Source organism: Leopardus geoffroyi, chromosome C3 (assembly GCF_018350155.1).
Source record: "Leopardus geoffroyi isolate Oge1 chromosome C3, O.geoffroyi_Oge1_pat1.0, whole genome shotgun sequence".
In the NCBI taxonomy this organism is placed as follows: domain Eukaryota; kingdom Metazoa; phylum Chordata; class Mammalia; order Carnivora; family Felidae; genus Leopardus; species Leopardus geoffroyi.
The window spans coordinates 136,625,716-136,644,263 of record NC_059338.1 but is presented as its reverse complement, the minus strand read 5'-3'; the positions used below and the strand labels follow the sequence as shown (position 1 = coordinate 136,644,263).

The 18,548-nt window shown below is 37.8% G+C and overlaps 1 protein-coding gene across 7 annotated transcripts in view; it reads left to right on the top strand.

Moving 5' to 3' along the window:
- Positions 1-18,548, top strand: part of LOC123586121 (serine/threonine-protein kinase Sgk3) — a 143,244-nt gene that overhangs the window by 78,155 nt on the left and 46,541 nt on the right. For all 7 annotated transcript variants that reach the window (XM_045455031.1, XM_045455032.1, XM_045455036.1 and 4 more), the window contains 2 exons: positions 3,229-3,312; positions 7,703-7,775. In XM_045455031.1, the coding sequence (XP_045310987.1) occupies positions 3,229-3,312; positions 7,703-7,775 (157 nt within the window). The remainder of the gene's footprint in view (positions 1-3,228; positions 3,313-7,702; positions 7,776-18,548) is intronic.

The following is an 18,548-nucleotide window of genomic DNA, read 5'->3' as shown; positions in this document are numbered from 1 at the left end:
GCTGAATCATTGTATCAGTGACTATTTTTGGAGAATAGCCATTTTTCTAATTAGTGTAATGACACATACAGTGTTTAGTTCCAGTAGCCCTGTTAGTGTGTATGTCCAGAGATCTCCTGCCCGCCTCCCCCTGAAATAATGCCATTTATCTTGTTTATAACTGATCCTTATAACTGATTCCTTGTAAGCCCCAGCCACTGAGTAGTATGAAAAAATTCATTTAACCCAGTTCTGTTTAACACTTAGTTTGAGCTAAAATTTAAGCAGTTCTTTTAAGTTAAAATGCTCAGGCTGTCTTCATTCTGCTCTCTCTCTCCCATATGAACACACACTTCTCCAACTTGACGTCATGGTTTATGAGCGGAGAGGTGTCCCCTTTCACAGTATTTAAGTCAGTGACTGATCTCATGGTAGCCTGCTGAAGGCTCTTATATTTTTGTCATCCCTCTAGATCTTTGCTGTTCCAAATGCACAGTGACCGGTCTGGCAAGCAGCCAGCTGTGGTTGACCTGATCCAGGTCTGGGCATTTTCTTGGCATCCATTGCTGTCATCTGCAGTCAGCCAACTTATTTGTGATCTATTCTTTGTTGGCTTGGCCAGAGTGGTGGAGATTTACTGCCAATTCACCTTCTCCTTGTCTCTTGATGGCTGTAGAGCCCACTGAGGCTCTGCTATGCCTTTCACTGCTCTTTTGATTCAAGTGATCTACCTTGGCCTCTGACTCGGGGGTCAGTCACCTGGCTCCTGCCAGGTGCATCCTATGACAAATGACTTGCAACTCAGAATTCCTGTCACATTCCTGTCACTGAGGAGTTAAACTAAACCCTTTGGTCTGACAAATCCAGTCTCCCTTCTTAACTAGGTGGGGCTGGGGCCCCCAAATGATACTTCTCTCCCAAAGTCCCAGACGAGAAGCTGGAAATAGCTTCTGTCCTCTCTTCTCCTTTTTTAATAAACATACCTCCACACCCTGCACCAAAGCCCAGAGTAGAGATTGCAGTGTGTGTCTGGCCATTTGCCTCTGCTCAGTCTCTGTTGTAGCAATATCTTAAGCATTGTGCATTCCACAGTCTTATAAGCAAGTTTTAGAAGTATCTTGCTGATGGTAAACAAGAAGTCAGTATACCTTTGGTAAAATAGTGGAATGTGTGAAAGTTTGTTTTTTCTTCTCCTTATTTTTACTTTTGAGCATTCTCTCCTTCAAGGGCATAACCTCCTGTCAAGTTTGATGGAAGTTCATATATATCAAATATAGGCAGTGAGTTATCTCAGGTCCATTTACTTTTTCATGGTGGAGGTATTTCCAGAGCCCCTATGTGACTCAGCCAGTTGAGGATCTGACTCTTGATTTCGGCTCAGGTCATGATCAGGGGCTTGGAGTCGAGCCCCATGTTGGTCTTCATGCTGACTGTGGAACTTTGCTTGAGGTTCTTCCCCCCCCCCCTCCCCCCCATAACATCACTCCCTTGTGTAGGCACTCACTCACCCTTTTCTAAAATAAAATTAAAAAAATTATATGCTGTACAGCTACTTCAGCCTAGAAGCTATGTGTGGGTTCTAGTCTTGGTTATACTTGGGTAACCATGGGAAGCCACCTTACCACACTAGGAAGCCAGCATAAGTAATTCAAGAAGCTTGCAATCATCTAAACCTAAATTTCTGATCCTTTGGTAGCAGTCCTACTTCCAGTCCAATCTGATCCTAAATGCTCTATGAGATGAATCTGTAGTTAAGTCTTAGAAACATGGTGCAGCTTCACTGGCACCTTGACCATGTTCTTTATTCTCTACTTCTGCATTCTCTCCTTATGAACAGTTATCATTTCACAAACAAATCTTACATCCAGCAGCTTCCTCTAAGAGAACTTGATGCCTTTTGGTTAAGACCAGAAGAGCCATGTTACCACCCATCATCACATGTGGCTCATGTAGGGGCCTGGATCCTCTTTTTCTCTTAGCCTATACGTAATACATCACTTACTCAGGTGACTGATACCAGTGACTTTGTTTCACCTTTCAGGTGAGGCCTTATCCTCTCCTATGGAGGAATGTGGCTTTACATTCTGGGACGCCTCTCACTGTGGCTTGTTAAGGTGACCGTATCTCACACAGTGCTACAGAGTTCATATGTTGTAATCACATGCAGTATCAGAGAAGTGCTTTTCTCACAGTATTTTCTCTAACTATGAACTTGTGAATGTAGCTTCCAATCTTTTATGGGAAAGGATAGTTTATACATATTTGTATGCCTATCTTCTAAAATAAACCTGGTTTACTCTAAGTTGTCTAATAGACTGTGGACAACTATTGTAAACCCAAAAGCACCTCCTATCTCTGTAATTCATACCCCAAGTCATACATTAGTGAGCCTTTCCTCAAATGCCTGGATTCTTGTTATTTTTCTCCTTTGAATGACACAAGATCTCTGGGGTCCCAAACCATTGTCTCTATGTTACTATGATACTCTGTGGGATGCATTATAAGAATCAATTCTGTGTTATAATTGTTGATGATTTGATACTGGTTCTGGTACATGAAGGGTTAGAAGATTTAAATTTTAGTCACATAAGTCTATGAATTTGGGCAAGTTATTTGACTTTTTTGGGACATCATTTCCTTACATATATACTAGGGGTTATAATATTTGTTCTGCTTACTTCATAGCATTGTTGACTATGGTTATATGAAATTATGTGTATGTGAAATTATTAAACATATGTAAGACGATAGTAAATACGAAGGTAAATTTCTAGTTTGAAAAATACTGTGTACAAGATGATCTGGAAGGAGCAGAACTAATCATTGAGTCTTTACTATGTGCCAGGCGTCACTTTTGAAAATACTTTATAATTTCAGGATAATGGTTACTGCTAGGGAAGAAGAGAGGAAAGTGGCATCAATTGAATCTATAATATTAGAAAAATTGGGGGGGAAATCTGAAACAAGAATGGCGAAATGTTAGAATTCAGAAGTTCTAAATGAGTTCACAGGTGTTCACTGTGTTATTGTCTGAAACTATGGAAATATTTCATAACATTTAAAAAATAAAATATCAAGAAGATGAAGTAAGTCTTTCAGCTGGTATACTTGTGTATTTTGGAGAATTGTGTATAAACATGAATGTCTAATATCAGTTTCATGAGTATGAAAACAAATTATTTGCCTGTTAAATAGCTAGTGGGTTTTTTTTGCAGTCAAGTTTTGTTATGCTATTTTTTATTTCCACAGGTTTATAAAGTTTTGGTCTCAGTGGGCAGGAGTGAGTGGTTTGTCTTCAGGAGATATGCAGAGTTTGATAAACTTTACAATACTGTAAGTAAATGTCAGTCTTAATGATTTTTATTTAAAACAAGACATCTGAGGGGCATCTTGACTGGCTCAGTCAGAAGAATATGTGACTCTTGATCTCAGGGTTGTGAGTTTGAGCCCCGCCTTGGGTGTAAATTACTTAAACAAAGCTTAAAAAAATTAAAATAAAAAATAGAACATCTGAGAAAACTTGCAAGTAAGAGAGATTTATTTGAGTGATTAAATAATATTCATATAGAGAAGCAGAAAAGGGTATGAGATTTCTTCAAAAGCATCCAAACCTTGGAATTCCTACAAAGAAGGGTGGAGAGAGGATTGTTGAGAAATTCCAAATAAACTGTTGAAGATAGGGAAACTAGATCCAGCTTAAAATACATCTTAATGTCAGAATATTAGAAATAAATTCTGGGCATGTGGGTAGCTTAGTTGGTTAAGTGTCTGACTCTTGATTGGCTCGGGTCATGATCTCATGGTTCGTGAGATCGACCCCTGCGTTAGGCTCTGTGCTGACAATGAGGAACCTGCTTGGGATTCTGTCTCTCCCTTGTTCTCTTGCTCTCTCAAAATACATAAACTTAAAAAAAAAAAAAAAAAGAATTTCTTTTACTACCTCTCTAATAACTGTTAATCATCTTGTTATTTCTGGTTAAATTGCCTAGCTATTAGATTTAGGTCTGAAAGTTTGTCATAAGCTTACCCTCCTTCCATAGTTTCATGCTTGGTTTAGGGATAAGTCTTCGGTTCCAGATTTTAAGTAGCTAATACAATTAAAATGTATATGGACTTTAATAAGTTCTGGCAGTAGGGTGGGGGGTAGGGAGTGTGGGAGCATTAGTTATTTAAATAACTAAAACCTGTATATTCAAAATTCAAATATTAAATAGTATTTTTAATCCAGTGTTTTTGTAATCACAAATACTCCCTAAAGTAGGAAGCAAGAGCACCATGGTCATTTTAACATATCAGGCCAGATCTATGCAGGGACCAGTGTTTGTAGAGTGTGTTGCCTCTAGTCATACATACCTTGGAGGCCAAAGAATACCATCTGAGTTGGTCATTATAGACCCCAGATTATAAAGACAGCTCTGGATTCCAGTTTTTGCTTCAGTTAAGGAAAAAAGAAATTCTTCAAATCCGAAATTTAATTTTTTTCTGGCCTAAGAATAAAAAGGAGTTTCCTTCTGTATTTAATAAGTGGTAGATTACCAGGCATCCTTCAGAAAAAATTGTTTCATATTTAAGGTAATTTTTTTCAATTTTCTTAACCCTGTCTCTTGATTTAAAAAATAGGGTTAAATAGATACATAAGTCTGTAACTCACCATTTGTAAGATACTTTATTATTATTTTTAAAAATTTATTTATTTTGAGAGAGAGACAGGGAGAGAACTAGTGGGGGAGGGGCAGAGAGAAAGGAGGACAGAGAATCCGAACCTGGCTCTATGCTGACAACAGAGAGCCCGATATGGGGCTTGAATTCACAAACCGTGAGATCATGACCTGAGCCAAAGTCCACTGAGCCACCCAGGCGTCCCTGGTAAGATACTTACAGGGGAAGTTAAGTGTGTCTCAGTTAAGAGATAAATTACTTCTAAATGGGCCAGAATGAACCAAACGTTGTCTAGCTGTACAACATCTCATGTTCTGTTAAGTCATGAAATTTAGGCTTTTCATTCATCTCTTTATCATTTCACTATATTTCTTCCAAATAATATTCAAATGCTTTGCTAGTTAAAATTGAACTTTTAAAATAATACTTCAGTATTTTTAAATGGTATTTTTTCCAATGTAAAATTAATATATATTCTAGAAAATCTGGAATATGGAGGAAAATACATATTTAAGCTTAAAAATCACCTAAGGGGTACCTGGGTGGCTCAGTGAGTTAAGGGTCTGACTTCAGCTCAGGTCATGATCTATCGTATGGTTCACGAGTTTGAGCCCCGCATCAGCCTCTGTGCTGACAGCTTAGAGCCTGGAGCCTGCTTTGGAGTCTGTGTCTCCCTCGCTCCCTGCCCCTCCCCCACTCACGTTCTGTCTCTTTCTCCCTCTAAAAAAATTTTTTTTAATCACCTAAAACATATTGCTACTCAGAGATAACTGTAGTGTTTTTACTGTGCTTTTTTCTTTAATTTTTCTATAATACATATGTAACTGAACTTTGTATATATATTTTTTAAGTGCTTAATCAAAGGATATTGAGACAGCATTTTTTACTTTAGAGACAAAATAATAGCCAAAAAGAGTTTCTACATGAAGATCTCTTCTGCAATGTTGAGTGATTTAAAAAAAAAAAAAAAGTTTATATTGGAGGCTGGGTGAGGGTTGAATTGCCAGTTCTAGTTGAAATTCTTGGATACCATTATATACATGATCACCATTTTTTGAGGATGGTACAGATTTGAGCGTAGCTATTATGATGGTAACATAACACACACACATACACACAGAGATGGTTTATATAAACTTCTTAGAGAAATAAGGTCAGATTTTGTTTAGTGAACTACTAATAACTGAAAATCTGAGATTTCTTTCTGTATTTTGATTAAAAGATTATATGGGCCAGAATTAGCTTCTAAATGTGTTTGCTTCTGTAGAACTATTCATAAGAAGGAGGAATGTCAGGGATGTCACCTAACAGCTCAGCAGTGTGGAGATCTGCATGAGTAAAAAGCCATCCTAATGTCATGATGGTTTCATGATTTAAGTAGCCAGAGATTAATTAAGTAGAGTGTTAATATTTGAGTATCTTTCAGTATAAAGGTAAAGTAGGACAGTGTGTTTGGGGCACCTTCCTCCCCCCCATGATCACTTTCATTCTTTTTCCATCATACACCCCATCTTAAGCTTTTTGCAGAAAATTTTCCTTAATATATAGTTGAGTTTTTATCCTTCCCCCTCATTTTTCCTGCATTTCTCTTCCTTTTTTATTTTTTTATTTCCCCCATTTTCTCTGTCTGTTTTTCTGTAACTCCTCTAATTCTGCCTCCTGTGGTGACAGGCAAAGCAAAGAACAGAGGAATGGTACCAGTTATGTTCTTTGAAACCATGGAAGTGAGGTTAAACCTGGCCTGGATTACCCTAAGTTTGAAAACACAGATTCTTTCCTTGTGCTCCTTTTAGAGTAAAAGAAGAAACAAAAAGTAAAATATCCAATTTGTAAACATTTTGATCATATAAATGTATTTTTATGAGTGTAGTTTGCATTTAAAATTTTTGTTGTAGAAATTGTTGAACACATACAGAAGTATAATAATACTACAAACACAGAAAATAATATAACGTACCATCCAGCTGCAGCCGTTACAGATACATGGCCATTCTGGTTTCATCTCTGTCCCTAGCCTGTCCTCTGTAATTTTGAAGCAAATTTAAGACTACGTATCATTTCATCTGTAAATATTTTTGTATACATCTCTGAAAAGATCTTTAAAAAATACAGAGTACTATTATCACATCTGAAAATAATTAACAATAACATCTTAATATCAAATATTCAGTCAGTGCTTATATGACTGGTTGATAAATCTATAAAGTGTCTTTTGGTGACTAAGTTTCCCTGTCTGCCTCTCTTTTCTTTCCTTTATGATTTTTCATTGAAAAAGCAGGGTCAATTGTCTACAGATTTTTCAGTCTGGATTGTGCTGACAGCATACTCATGGTGTAGAGTGATTAATACATTCTTCTATTCTTTGTATTTCCTGACAGTTGGTAGTTAGGGATGTAGTTTATGTGTGTATGTGGGTTTTTTTGACGTCAAACTTAAAAATGAGTGTTAATCCACATTTATGACTTTACTGCCCCGCATTTAATGTCTCCAGGGCCAAGTTCTTTGGGGATAAGCAAATCTGATAAACAAATGTATTAAAATATGAATAAGGGGAAGGCTAGAGCAGAAGATACTGAAAGCAAAATTCATCAGGTTCCTTAGAAAACAGTTGTCAGTAGCATGTTCATATAGAAAGAACACAAAGGTCACAACTTCTCTTGAGGCAATAAACAGTGAGTAACATGTATTCAAAGCTTATACTCCAGGTTCTTGTCTAAGCACTTAACCTAAATGATTTCCTTTAAGGCTCTCAACAGATGTGTAAGGTAAGTGCTAAAATCATCTCCATTTTACAGACAAGAAAACTGAAGCACAGAAATGTTAAGTAACTTATCCAGGGTCACAAAGATACTAAATGTTCTCTTGGGACAAAATAGGATGATTAGTCAGACTAATGGTATTTTATTGGTATAATTTAATATTGTATATTTGATCATTATATACTTTAAAAGTATGTCTTACTGATGGAATTTCTTGAAAATCAGATTGTAATTTGTTTTGGTACGTGTATAACTAGAAGACTTAGAAAATTAAGTTCATATAATGTTATTTTTTTAAATTCTAGTTAAAGAAACAATTTCCTGCTATGGCCCTGAAGATTCCTGCCAAGAGAATATTTGGTGATAACTTTGACCCAGGTAAGCAATAACTTTACAGACCTGCCGTAAGTGATGGTTGAAGTTTGAAGAAGTAGTTAATGTGTTCGTTGTGCTATATAGTAGTACAAGTCTTCACAAAGCTATTTGATCTCATGTTCTATGAAAATAATAGCTCAGGAAGGTGCTCTGTGTACCAGGCATTGTTTTAAACCCTTAACATGCTTTAATTGATTCAGTGGTCACAAAAATCCTTTGAGGCAGGTGTTCTTATTCTCATCATCGCTCTTCTATAGATAAGGAAACCCAGGTACATTTAGATTAATTAATTTGCCCAGAGTCACAGGTATTAAGTGTCTCATTTAAAAGTTAATTCAAACAGTCTGGCTTCAGGTAAATTTATTGGTCATTAAGGATAATTTGGGTACTTTTCTAACCATGAAGGACATTCTTTGTTACATCCAGAAACATTTATTAAATATATAGTCTGTACACAGCACCTTGCAGGACTCTGAATGGGATACTAAGATAATGTCCTATTATTTACTCTTAGGGAGCTTAATGACACATAGATCTCAGGAGTCTGGAGCTATATGTCTCAAGCCTCAAGCCTGGAACTTTTTTCACTGGAATCCATAATACCAATCCAGTCACAAATGGCTACATACAGAAAGACAGAAGGAAGGTTCTTTATCTGCCAGATAATCTCCTTATGCAGATTAGAAAACCATCTGTGTCACAGGTGAATCCTGACAAGCTAGAGTGCAGTCCATCCTCATCTATCTTACCTCTGTAACTAATTCACTTATAACCTTGTAACCCATTACACCTTTGATTCCTTACATGTGTGCTTTCTTGGCTCACTACTCAAAATATAAGCTCTCACGTCACTTAGGATATCCTAACTGTGCCTCCTGTCTGCAACTTAGCCTTACATCATTTCTTGCCCTCTCAAACCTTTTCACTGTGCCCTGTGGAATTCTGTCCACGATTAACAAACTTCTTTTTATCTTCCATCTTTTTCATATTTCTTTTATACTTTTGCTTTAATTAAACTTAGGTTTTTCCCTGTGGCTGTTTCTCCCTCTCAACTGGAGGCTCTTAATTATTTTATACTTTATGAACCTTAGGATTGGAGAGGCTGCTCACTTTCCCTATCGTAGGTAGAATTTTTTTCATTTGGGAGAATTTAGCACACTTTATTGTCATTGCCAGTGTGTCTTGTCTAGCTGTAGATTTTATGAACATTGGTACTTTGTCTTTTTTTATTGATTTATAGTGCCTGGTAGATCTTAGGTTTTTAGTAAATATTACTTAAATACATGAATTCATTAATTAAGAGAAGCAAATAAAAAGGAAAAGGAGAGAAAGCAAGAGAAGATTGAGTCACCACAACAAAACCAGATAGTACTTTCTGTAGAATTGATTCTATAGGCCAGTGCCTTTATACTAATTTTGCTTTTAGCTGCAGAACACTTATATCCCAAGGAAATCTTCCACAGAAAATGTTATGTGTAGAACAAATAAAAATGAGGCTGCTTTGTTGGTACAGCAGTAAAGTGTATCTGTGGAGCACAGGTTGAAAACCATCATCATGGGCAACATGTGGGTCTTAGAGTTATTTGGGTGAGGTGAATATGAAATACAACGTGAAACCGACTGTGTGTAATATACAGTAGGCACAGCAGAGAGAAGAGACAGGATGGAGAATGGGAAACTGGGTAAGCGAATATTCCAGTAGTCCTCACGTTAAATAATTAGAACCAGGACTAGGGTGGAAATGGGCTAACAAATGAGTTCATATGTAGGAATTCTTTTAAGGAAAGATCTGTAAGAAATCTTGGTGATTGCTTAAGTAAAGGAGATCTAGAGAAGAGAATGAGAGATAATTGAGGTGTCAGGACTGGGTGAATGAGAGAATTAATTAATTTGAAGTGGCAGAAGGACATCTGAGGAATCCAACTATGTGTTGCTGAATGGAGACTTGAACTCAGGCTGGAGTTCTGGAGAGCCCTTAGTTGAATCCTAATGATAGAATCATTTCATTTTATCACAGGAAGAAGACAAAGAGATAAAAACCTGCAACTTCCTTCTTTAGGGCAAAATCCCAGATAGAATGCCCTGTAGTATTTATGTTCTGGTAGATTAATTTGATACTAAAAAAATAGATTTTTATTGAAGAACAATTTGAAATCGATCCAGAGCATATTGTATATGACTTGGCAACAGCGTAATGGACCATATGTCACAGAGATCTGGAAAGCTCTTTATTGGGGAGATCAAATCTAAGCCATACTCAAACAATCACAGAGTGACAAGATGCTCATTTGATTAGGCTTTGGGGAAACAGGCATATTTTGTTGGTGGGAATGATAAGTGGTACAATCCATATAGAAGGGAATTGGGTAGTATTTAGCAAAACTATATATGCATTTCAATGTGACCAGGAAATCACATATCTAGGAATCTGTTCCAAAGATAAACTGCATATGAAATGATGTGTATGTAAGACTGTTTATTGTGGCATTATTCTTAATAGCAAAAACTGGAAACAACTGAAATATCCTTGCAACCTTGGAATATGATGCAGCTTTAAAAAAGAATGAGCAAGCCCTTTGTGCATTATAGTAGAGTGATCTCCAAAACACATTTTTCAGTGGAAAAGACAAAGTACAGATATGTATAATATATCTTTTTTGTATTGGAAAAGGTATAGAAATAATGGAAGAATAAACTGAAAAACTAAAAACTAGTGACTTTAAGGAGTAGGAAGAGGCCAGTGGGAGGCAAATGGGATAGAAGTTAGATGTTCCTGAATAAGTCTTGTTTATAACTTTGACTTTGGAATGATGTGCATATTTTAAATGTATTTAAGAACAACAATAAAATACAATAATAAAGCGATCTCTAACAAAGTGAAGGAAAAAATCTAACTCTATTTTGATTGGTAGTGGAAACACATGGACAATAATTATCTTAAATGACTTCAAAACAGAATTTTTACTGAATAGTCCTCCTGGGATGTATGCTAAGAACAAAAAAAGGATGTACAGAAAATTTTACACTGCATCCAACAATCTTATTGTTATAATATGGAATTGTTATTTGGTAATTATGTTACTCTCATGGGAACCAAAGTTTTAAACAAGAAGAAAGAAAAACATATTTTAAATAAAAATCTTACAATTTTTAACTTAATTTGGAAATACAGTTTGAAGTCATGATTTTTTTTTTCATTTTTTTTAATGTTTATTTTTGAGAGAGAGAGACAGAGTGTCAGCAGGAGAGGGACAGAGAGAGAGGGAGACACAGAATCCAAAGCAGGCTCCAGGTTCTGAGTTGTCAGCACAGAGCCGGATGTGGGCTCAAACTCATACACTGTGAGGTCATGACCTGAGCCAAAGTGGGATGCTTAACCCACTGAACCACGCAGGCATCCCATGATTTATTTTTTTCTAAAACAACACAAATTTCCTAGCTCTCACCTCTGGAAATGCCTAAAACAGTAACAAATAGCAGTGAACATTCCTAGCGTCCAGGTTGTAATCTCCAAATAGCATTTCCCCCTTAAAGCAACCAGAGTTCCATGGGAAAACAGTGATTCTAGATCTGGGGCAAGAAATGTATAAGATGGCCCTAGGACATCTTGCCTAAAAAGCAATGAAGCCATACAAGATTACTAAGATTTTATCAAAAGGATGCAGGAACTCAATTGATGGGGCTTTCATTGGCCAAAGATGGAACAGTTAGAGCACGAAGAAAGAATTAGCCCTGTTAACTTACTTCATCCTTGACAGCCATTGTGCAGAGCTTTTCCATATATCTCTCTTGAGTTCTTTTGTGTGTAGCTTAAGAGCATGTCTCCATGTTCTTTTTTTTTTCACTTCTTTATTCTGGTGGTTGCCAACATCTATAAAATAAGTTTTACATATTTGAAGGTAGATTTTAAGGGTTATTTCTGCCTATACTTTTCAAAGTTAAAATTTCATTTTCAATTTCAGGATCTTTCCGTAGAGTGCAGAGAAATAGCTATACTCTTTATATTTTGAATGGTTTAATATCAAGCCTTTTGCCAATAGGACCCTAAGGTCAATATATAAACTACGTACTGGGTTTTTTTGAAGTTTAAAAAAAAAGTTTATCTTATCTTAATTATTTTTTAAAAAAAGTACAAGGTAATTAAAATCAGTGTGAATCGGGGCGCCTGGGTGGCGCAGTTGGTTAAGCGTCCGACTTCAGCCAGGTCACGATCTCGCGGTCTGTGAGTTCGAGCCCCGCGTCAGGCTCTGGGCTGATGGCTCAGAGCCTGGAGCCTGTTTCCGATTCTGTGTCTCCCTCTCTCTCTGCCCCTCCCCCGTTCATGCTCTGTCTCTCTCTGTCCCAAAAATAAATAAACGTTGAAAAAAAAAAAATTTATAAAATCAGTGTGAATCAAGTAAGAAACAGAGCATATGAATTTTAGAAACTACGAATGTTAGAATATATAATTGTTTGTTTAGTTATTTATTCACAAAAACATCAATTAAGTAACTCTCATAACACTGTGTTAAGGGCTAAAGAGGGCTAAATTTTTTTAAAGGCATGACCCTTCAGTGGCTTACATAGAAACTGCTTTGGGGTGGCTGGGTGGCCCAGTTAAGCATCCGACTCTTGATTTCAGTTCAGGTCATGATCTCACAGTTTGTGGTGTCGAGCTCCACATTGGGCTCCACACTGACAGTATAGAGTCAGCTTGGGATTCTCTCCCTCTCTTTCTGCCCCTCCCCCGCTCGCTTGCTCTCCCTCTCTTAAAAAAAAAAAGTTAAAAGAAACCATTTTTATTTCTTTTAACTTTTACTAATTTAAGAGAAATAGGCTCATGCAAAATAAAAAGACAATTCCCCATTATTATTCTAGTCTTTGAGTTCTGGTGAGGCCTAGATGTCATACCCAGCTAGTTCTTTATAAAACTTGATGTAGATACCAGTGCCTTACAAAATTTTTCTTGGTGCAATTGTGAATGGGATCAGTTTCTTTATTTGTCTTTCTGTTGCTTCATTATTAGTGTATAAGAATGCAACTGATTTCTGTACATTGATTTTGTATCCTGCAACTTTGCTGAATTCATGTATCAGTTCTAGCAGACTTTTGGTGGAGTCTATCGGATTTTCCATGTATAATATCATGTCATCTGCAAAAAGTGAAAGCTTGACTTCATCTTTGCCAATTTTGATGCCTTTGATTTCCTTGTGTTGTCTAATTGCTGATGCTAGCACTTCCAACACTATGTTAAACAACAGCAGTGAGAGTGGACATCCCTGTCGTGTTCCTGATCTCAGGGAAAAAGCTCTCAGTGTTTCCCCATTGAGGATGATGTTAGCTGTGGGCTTTTCATAAATGGCTTTTATGATCTTTAAGTATGTTCCTTCTATCCTGACTTTGTCGAGGGTTTTTATTAAGAAAGGCTGCTGAATTTTGTCAAAGGCCTTTACTGCATCGATTGACAGGATCATATGGTTCTTATCTTTTCTTTTATTAATGTGATGTATCACATTGATTGATTTGCGAATGTTGAACCAGCCCTGCATCCCAGGAATGAATCCCACTTGATCATGGTGAATAATTCTTTTTATATGCTGTTGAATTTGATTTGCTAGTATCTTATTGAGAATTTTTGCATCCATATTCATCAGAGATATGGGCCTGTAGTTCTCTTTTTTTACTGGGTCCCTGTCTGATTTAGGAATCAAAGTAATACTGGCTTCATAGAATGAGTCTGGAAATTTTCCTTCCCTTTCTATTTTTTGGAATAGCTTGAGAAGGATAGGTATTATCTCTGCTTTAAACGTCTGGTAGAACTCCCCTGGGAAGCCATCTGGTCCTGGACTTTTATTTGTTGGGAGATTTTTGATGACTGATTCAATTTCTTTGCTGGTTATGGGTCTGTTCAAGCTTTCTCTTTCCTCCTGATTGAGTTTTGGAAGCATGTGGTGTTTAGGAATTTGTCCATTTCTTCCAGGTTGTCCAGTTTGTTGGCATATAATTTTTCATAGTATTCCCTGATAATTGCTTGTATCTCTGAGGGATTGGTTGTAATAATTCCATTTTCATTCATGATTTTATCTATTTGGGTCATCTCCCTTTTCTTTTTGAGAAGCCTGGCTAGAGGTTTATCAATTTTGTTTATTTTTTCAGAAAACAACTCTTGGTTTCATTGATCTGCTCTACAGTTTTTTTAGATTCTATATTGTTTATTTCTGCTCTTATCTTTATTATTTCTCTTCTTCTGCTGGATTTAGGCTACCTTTGCTGTTCTGCTTCTATTTCCTTTAGGTGTGCTATTAGATTTTGTATTTGGGATTTTTCTTGTTTCTTGAGATAGGCCTGGATTGCGATGTATTTTCCTCTCAGGACTGCCTTCGCTGCATCCCAAAGCATTTGGATTGTTGTAGTTTCATTTTCGTTTGTTTCCATATATTTTTTAATTTCTTCTCTAATTGCCTGGTTGACGCATTCATTCTTTAGTAGGGTGTTCTTTAACCTCCATGCTTTTGGAGGTTTTCCAGACTTTTTCCTGTGGTTGATTTCAAGCTTCATAGCATTGTGGTCTGAAAGTATGCATGGTATGATTTCAATTCTTGTATACTTATGAAGGGCTGTTTTGTGACCCAGTATGTGATCTATCTTGGAGAATGTTCCATGTGCACTTGAGAAGAAAGTATATTCTGTTGCTTTGGGATGCAGAGTTCTAAATATATCTGTCAAGTCCATCTGACCCAATGTATCATTCAGGGCCCGTGTTTCTTTATTGACCGTGTGTCTAGATGATCTATCCATTTCTGTAAGTAGAATGTTAAAGTCCCCTGCAACAGTGAAGAAATGGGCAGAAAACATGAATAGACACTTCTCTAAAGAACACATCTGGATGGCCAACAGGCACATGAAAAGATGTTCAACGTCGCTCCTTATCAGGGAAATACAAATCAAAACCACACTCAGATATCACCTCACGCCAGTCAGAGTGGCCAAAATGAACAAATCAGGAGACTATAGATGCTGGAGAGGATGTGGAGAAACGGGAACCCTCTTACACTGTTGGTGGGAATGCAAATTGGTGCAGCCGCTCTGGAAAGCAGTGTGGAGGTTCCTCAGAAAATTAAAAATAGACCTACCCTATGACCCAGCAATAGCACTGCTAGGAATTTATCCAAGGGATACAGGAGTACTGATGCATAGGGGCACTTGTACCCCAACGTTTATAGCAGCACTCTCAACAATAGTCAAATTATGGAAAGAGCCTAAATGTTCATCAACTGATGAATGGATAAAGAAATTGTGATTTATATGCACAATGGAATACTACGTGGCAATGAGAAAAAATGAAATATGGCCTTTTGTAGCAACGTGGATGGAACTGGAGAGTGTGATGCTAAGTGAAATAAGCCATACAGAGAAAGACAGATACCATATGGTTTCACTCTTATGTGGATCCTGAGAAAGTTAACAGAAACCCATGGGGGAGGGGAAGGAAAAAAAAAAAAGAGGTTAGAGTGGGAGAGAGCCAAAGCATAAGAGACTCTTAAAAACTGAGAACAAACTGAGGGTTGATGGGGGGGTGGGAGGGAGGGGAGGGTGGGTGATGGGTATTGAGGAGGGCACGTTTTGGGATGAGCACTGGGTGGTGTATGGAAACCAATTTGACAATAAATTTCATATATTAAAAAAAAAAAAGTTACACAATAAAAGTTTGTTGAGCTAAAAAAATAAATAGGGGCGCCTGGGTGGCGCAGTCGGTTAAGCGTCCGACTTCAGCCAGGTCACGATCTCGCGGTCCGTGAGTTCGAGCCCCGCGTCGGGCTCTGGGCTGATGGCTCAGAGCCTGGAGCCTGTTTCTGATTCTGTGTCTCCCTCTCTCTCTGCCCCTCCCCCATTCATGCTCTGTCTCTCTCTGTCCCAAAAATAAATAAACGTTGAAAAAAAAAATTTTTTTTTTAAATAAATAAATAAATAAATAAATAAATAAAGTCCCCTGCAATTACCACATTGTTATCAATAAGGTTGCTTATGTTTGTGAGTAATTGTTTTATATATTTGGGGGCTCCTGTATTCGGCGCATAGACATTTATAATTGTTAGCTCTTCCTGATGGATAGACCCTGTGATTATTATATAATGCCCTTCTCCATCTCTTGTTACAGCCTTTAATTTAAAGTCTAGTTTGTCTGATATAAGTATGGCTACTCCAGCTTTCTTTTGGTTTCCGGTGGCATGATAAATAGTTCTCCATCCCCTCACTCTCAATCTGAAGGTGTCCTCAGGTCTGAAATGAGTCTCTTGTAGACAGCAAATAGATGGGTCTTGTTTTTTTTATCCATTCTGATACCGTATGTCTTTTGGTTGGCACATTTAGTCCATTTACATTCAGTGTTATTATAGAAAGATAGGGTTTAGAGTCATTGTGATGTCCGTAGGTTTCATGCTTATAGCGATGTCTCTGGTACTTTGTCTCACAGGATCCCCCTTAGGATCTCTTGTAGGGCTGGTTTAGTGGTGACGAATTCCTTCAGTTTTTGTTTATTTGGGAAGACCTTTCTCTCCTATTCTAAATGACAGACCTGCTGGATAAAGGATTCTCGGCTGCATATTTTTTCTGTTCATCACATTGAAGATCTCCTGCCATTCCTTTCTGGCCTGCCAAGTTTCAGTAGAGAGATCCGTCACGAGTCTTATAGGTCTCCCTTTATATGTTAGAGCACGTTTATCTCTAGCTGCTTTCAGAATTTTCTCTTTATCCTTGTATTTTGCCAGTTTCACTATGATATGTCGTGCAGAAGATCGATTCAAGTTACGTCTGAAGGGAGTTCTCTGTGCCTCTTGGATTTCAATGCCTTTTTCCTTCCCCAGATCAGGGAAGTTCTCAGCTATTATTTCTTCAAGTACACCTTCAGCACCTTTCCCTCTCTCTTCCTCCTCTGGGATACCAATTATACGTAGATTATTTTTCTTTAGTGCATCACTTAGTTCTCTAATTTTCCCCTCATACTCCTGGATTTTTTTATCTCTTTTTCTCAGCTTCATCTTTTTCCATAATTTTATCTTCTAGTTCACCTATTCTCTCCTCTGCCTCTTCAATCTGAGCTGTAGTTGTCTCCATTTTATTTTGCAGTTCATTGATAGCATTTTTTACCTCCTCCTGGCTGTTCCTTAATCCCTTGATCTCGGTAGCAAGAGATTCTCTGCTGTCCTCTATACTGTTTTCACGCCCGGCAATTAATTTTGTGACTGTTATTCTAAATTCACTTTCTGTTATATTGTTTAAATCCTTTTTGATCAGTTTGTTAGCTGTTGTTATTTCCTGGATGTTTTTCTGAGGGGAATTCTTCCGTTTCGTCATTTTGGCTAGTCCCTGGCGTGGTGAGGACCTGCAGGGCACTTCCCCTGTGCTGAGGTGTATAACTGGAGTTGGTGGGCGGGGCCGCAGTCAGTCCTGATGTCTGCCCCCAGCCCACCGCTGGGGCCACAGTCAGACTGGTGTGTGCCTTCTCTCCCCCTCTCCTAGGGGCGGGATTCACTGTGGGGTGGTGTGGCCCATCTGGGCTACTTGCACACTGCCAGGCTTGTGGTGCTGGGGATCTGGCGTATTAGCTGGGTGGATTGGCAAGGTGCACAGGGGCGGGAGGGGCAGGCTCAGCTTGCTTTTCCTTCGGAGATCTGCTTCGGGAGGGGCCCTGCGGCACTGGGAGGGAGTCAGACCCCCCGGAGGGATGGATCCACAGAAGCACAGCGTTGGGTGTTTGCGCAGTGCAAGCAAGTTCCCTGGCAGGAACTGGTTCCCTTTGGGATTTTGGCTGGGGGATGGGCGAGGGAGATTGAAATTTTTCTTAAACGCCAGTCTCTAGGTAGGGTTGGGAGCCTCTTTTCTGGTATCATAGCAGCTTTTGAAATCTCCATTCCCTTGGTGGGGCTTGAACTCACAAACTGTGAGATCGTGACCTGAGCCAAAGTTGTATGCTTAACCTTGGTATGCCCAATTGTAGTGATTTGTTTAAATTTGTCTTCCACTAAATTTGTCTTCCTTCTATCTTTGAGGATAGATACCATGACTTAGTTAAACATTTTTATAAATTTCTGGTGCCTTGTACAGTACAAAATGTATAATAGGTGATTGGTAAACAAATGAATACATGCATGCCATTGGTGAATACAAATGGAACACATGCGTGCCATTTTCAACTAGTCACTTGTTTTGGAAAGTCTGCCTAGTACTAGGTTAAAGATTTTAAATATCTCTCACAGAACTTAAATTTTCAAATAGTTGAGGATTCTGAATTAGGTACATTAATTTCATTAGCCAGTCTTTCTCTTTTTTTTTCCTTCTTTTCTGGATGACTTCTATTTCAAATCACAAAATGTTACAGCTAGAAAGAGAGCTTACAGATCATCTAATTCTATCCCCTGCTTGACAGACTACAGAAGGGAAGAGTTTGTGATTATAAAAACAGGCAGTGGTATCTGAGACTCAGTTACATCTTAGACTCTAACTCCAGTGTTGTTTAACTGTGGCAGGCTGTTTTTTAAAATGCTGCTATTGTTATAATAATAGTATAAATAGTATAATAACTATTTATAATAATAATACAGTAATAGTAGTAGCAATAGTAATGATAATAACTGTGCTATTATTTGAGTTCCTTCCTGTAAAGTAGCTCTTTTACCTCTATTTCATGCATGAGGAAAATAGAGAGTTAGCAAGGTTAAGACACTGTCCCCAGCCACACAGCTAATAAGTGATAGAATTACATTCATCTGGTTTGTTCTCTTTCACTTCACTCTATTG